The sequence below is a fragment of the Bison bison genome, unplaced genomic scaffold (assembly GCF_000754665.1).
Source record: "Bison bison bison isolate TAMUID 2011002044 unplaced genomic scaffold, Bison_UMD1.0 scf7180017864078, whole genome shotgun sequence".
Lineage (NCBI taxonomy): Eukaryota > Metazoa > Chordata > Mammalia > Artiodactyla > Bovidae > Bison > Bison bison.
The window spans coordinates 353274-357072 of record NW_011494650.1 but is presented as its reverse complement, the minus strand read 5'-3'; the positions used below and the strand labels follow the sequence as shown (position 1 = coordinate 357072).

At 51.4% G+C, this 3799-nt stretch overlaps 1 protein-coding gene across 1 annotated transcript in view; it reads right to left on the bottom strand.

The window, feature by feature from the left end:
* SLC39A4 (solute carrier family 39 (zinc transporter), member 4) overlaps positions 1-2288 on the bottom strand; it is a gene marked incomplete at its 3' end in the record, with an annotated part of 28392 nt that extends 26104 nt beyond the window's left edge. The window contains exons 1-2 of the mRNA XM_010837586.1: positions 2189-2288; positions 1927-1948 (exon numbers count right to left, since the gene is read on the bottom strand). Of these exons, the coding sequence (XP_010835888.1) occupies positions 1927-1948; positions 2189-2288 (122 nt within the window). The remainder of the gene's footprint in view (positions 1-1926; positions 1949-2188) is intronic.
* Positions 2289-3799: the final 1511 nt, after the last annotated feature.

Genomic DNA, 3799 nt, shown 5'->3' with positions numbered 1-3799 from the left:
CTGGAGCTGGACTCTGGCAGGCCAGGGTCTCTGGGTGGATGGGCCTGGCTCACCCCTCTGCTTCTTCAAAGGTCTTGTTACTGAACGCAGGTCTGTGTGCCCGACACATGGTGAGGTTGAGGCTTGCAGCAGAGAAAGGTTTATTGTGGTGCCAAGCAAGAACAGGTGACTCATGTTCAAAATCCCTTAAATCTCTGGATGGCTTTGGGGGGAGTCTGCAATAGGCAGAATTTGGGGAGAGGGCTTTCTCATAATTGGTTGGTGGAGAGGTAGCAGTGGTGCCCTGGGCACCTGTTAGGCTGGGACCTTAGTCCTGGCGGAAAAGCTCAAGAGACCCTGCCCCAAGGCTGTAGTTTCTCAACCGCCCCTCCTTGGTTTCTGTGTCCTGCCCTTCCCAGATTAGCAACCATTTGAACCTGACCTTTGGAATTCAGGAGAGGTTTTAGGGGACTGAAGGAAGCCTGTTTCCTACAAGGAGAAATGGAGGACCTGGAAAGGATTTTACTGGGAAGGGCCCTACAGGGTGCAGTTCATTTTCCATCCCTGCCCCTCCTTTTTTAACTTCTCAATCTTGAGAACAGGTATCGGACAAAGAAGGGAATAACATTTTGTGTAGAGAGGTTAAGCGTAGACTTGGCAGAGGAACTTGGTTTTACGGGAACTCGGTTTCTGTCCGGGTTTGCTTCCTGTGGCCCTCTCGCTAGGGGCTGCCTCCAAGCCAAGGGCATCTGGGGCAGAGGTTCCAGGAGACCACCGGGGCTGTCCCCCACCCCACCAGAGAGCTCCAGTACAACTCTGCCCCCTCCCCTCCCCCCCACCGCAGTATCTTCCCCCTCAAGGCAGCTCAGACACTGCAGAGAGCCCTGGCTGGGGGTGGGGGTGTGGATCCTGAGCTGTGTTGGAATTCTCAGGGTGGACTTGCTGGGGCCCATGTGAGGAAAGAGGAGAGACTGCATCTTGAAGCCTGTCATCCATCTTAAAGACAGGATGTGACCTGGGCCTGAACCCTGCCCAAGAGTGAGGACACCTTTGCTAGTGAAAACCAGGTCTCCTGGAGGCCTCCCTCCCTACACGTGACAAAGGGAGACTAGTGGAGGCCAGGCTGCCTGTTAGGTTAACCGCGGAGACACCCCCTGATGTATAGTCATTGTTCCCCCTTTAACCTTCATCGTTTGTTCTCCCAGCACCTACTTGCTGTAAAACTCAATCACACGCAACAAAGAGGTTGCTAACATGTAACCAGTCACATAGTGGGGGGTATGAAACGGGGCCTCTCAGAAACATCAGGATCCTTGTTGGGAACTGATCCCCGTTGGACCTGCTGGCGTAGTAAACTGTACTCCACTGTCCTGAGTGTCCTCCGAGGCGTGTTTTTGACTCCAGATTCCACAACAGAATCAGAGGGAACTGAGATAAGGTGCTGAGTCACACTCCCTCTACGGCCTCCAGGGAAAATCCCCAGGAAATGGCCAAAGTGCCACATAAACAGAAGGGAACAGGAGCCAGGCCACTGCCCTGGGCATTGAGCACTCCACCTGGGAAGGGGCTTGGGGGTGGGGGGAAGCGTGGCTCCCAGCCCTGACCCTCCCTGCGGGCTCTCACTCCGGCCTTTGAACCCCTAGGCCTTATCTCTGCCTAGTTGGCAATCTGGGGAAAGGGGCAGACCCCAGGGAGCCAGTCGCCTCCGCCCAGGCAGGTCTCAGGGCAGCCTTGCCTTCTAGAGGGAGTGTTTAGGTGGCCCCTTCCATACCTGATTGGACAGACCCCTCTGTGGGGTGTGGTTGGGGTTGGGGAGGAGAGGCTCCAAGAGAGCTGGGAGCCCAGGCCTCCGGACTCTGTCCCAGTGTCCCCTGCCACCCAGGGCAGGGCACCTGGCTGAGCAGGAGCCAAGGGCTGAGTTCAGGCACAGTCCTGCCCCTCCCTCACCGCAGGGTAACCTTGGTGGGCCCTGAGGGGGTATGGGGAAGTGGCGGGCTTGAGAAGAACCTGAGGGTTCCTGGACCCCTGGGTCAATTAGGAAGGAAGCTGGAAAGATGCAGGCCCCCCTCACACAGTTGTGAAGTCCATGGGCTCTAACTATCCCTTTTCCTATCCCACCTTGCCACGGCCATTGGGCTGGCCGGAGCTGAGCCACCTCATCCTGCAGTCTTCAGGCCTGGACAGCTTCAGGGAAGAGGTCTCAGCTCACGTCTGATCAGCCCCCCAGGTCCCGTGTGCAGGCCTGAGCCCACTGGCAGGCCTCCGGGCCTCAGCACCCCTCTACGTGGGCCCACATTTCTCTGCTTCATGTTTGCCCCAGCCCTGCCTTCCTAGCCCAGGGCTGCCAGAACATGTCAGCAGCTTCCCTGCACACCTGCCTGTCCCCCGCCCAGTGCTGGGCGGACCCCCAGGTCCCTTCTGCATCAGCCCATCCAGCAAGCACCAGACGCCCTTGTTCTCTGCATGATATTCACAGCAGCCCTAGAGCCCATCCCTGGATGGAGATATAATGTGCTCTAGACATTTTTAAAATGTGGTCTGGATCATCATTCTCCATCTTTGGCTGCAAGGAATATAATCAACCTGATTTCGGTGTTGACCATCTGGTGATGTCCATGTGTAGAGTTTTCTCTTGTGCTGTTGGAAGAGGGTGTTTGCTATGACCAGTGCGTTCTCTTGGCAAAACTCTATTAGCCTTTTCCCTGCTTCATTCTGTAGTCCAAGGCCAAATTTGCCTGTTACTCCAAGTGTTTCTTGACTTCCTACTTTTGCACTCCAGTCCCCTATAATGAAAAGGTCATCTTTTTTGGGTGTTAGTTCTAGAAGGTCTTATAGGTCTTCATAGAACAATTCAACTTCAGCATTACTGGTCAGGGCATAGACTTGGATTACTGTGATATTGAATGGTTTGCCTTGGAAACAGAGCATTCTGTCATTTTTGAGATTTGATCCAGGTACTGCATTTTGGAGTCTTTTGTTGACTATGAGGGTTACTCCCTTTCTTACAAGGGATTCTTGCCCACAGTAGTAGATATAACGGTCATCTGAGTTAAATTCACCCATTCCAGTCCATTTTAATTCACTGATTCCTAAAATGTCAACGTTTACTCTTGCCATCTCCTGTTTGACCACTTCCAATTTGCATGATTCATGGACCTAACATTCCAGGTTCCTATGTTAACAAGACCAGGAGCTGACTGTGGCTCAGATCATGAACTCCTTATTGCCAAATTCAGACTTAAAATGAACAAAGTGGGGAAAACCACTAGACAATTCAGGTACGACCTAAATCAAATCCCTTACAATTGTACAGTGGAAGTGAGAAGTAGATTTAAGGGACTAGATCTGATAGAGTGCCTGATGAACTATGGAATGAGGTTTGTGACACTGTACAGGAGACAGGGATCAAGACCATCCCCAAGAAAAAGAAATGCAAAAAAGCAAAATGGCTGTCTGAGGAAGCCTTACAAATAGCTGTGAAAAGAAGAGAAACGAAAAGCAAAGGAGAAAAGGATAGATATACCCATTTGAATGCAGAGTTCCAAAGAACAGCAAGGTGAAAAAAGAAAGCCTTCCTCAGTGACCAGTGCAAAGAAATAGAGTAAAACAATAGAACGGGAAAGACTAGAGAGCTCTTCAAGAAAATTAGAGATACCAAGGGAACATTTCATGCAAAGATGGGCTCAATAAAGGACAGAAATGCTATGGACCTAACAGTAGCAGAAAATATTAAGAAGAGGTGGCAAGAATACACAGAAGAACTACACAAAAAAGATCTTCATGACCCAGATAATCATGATGGTGTGATCCAGAGCCAGAC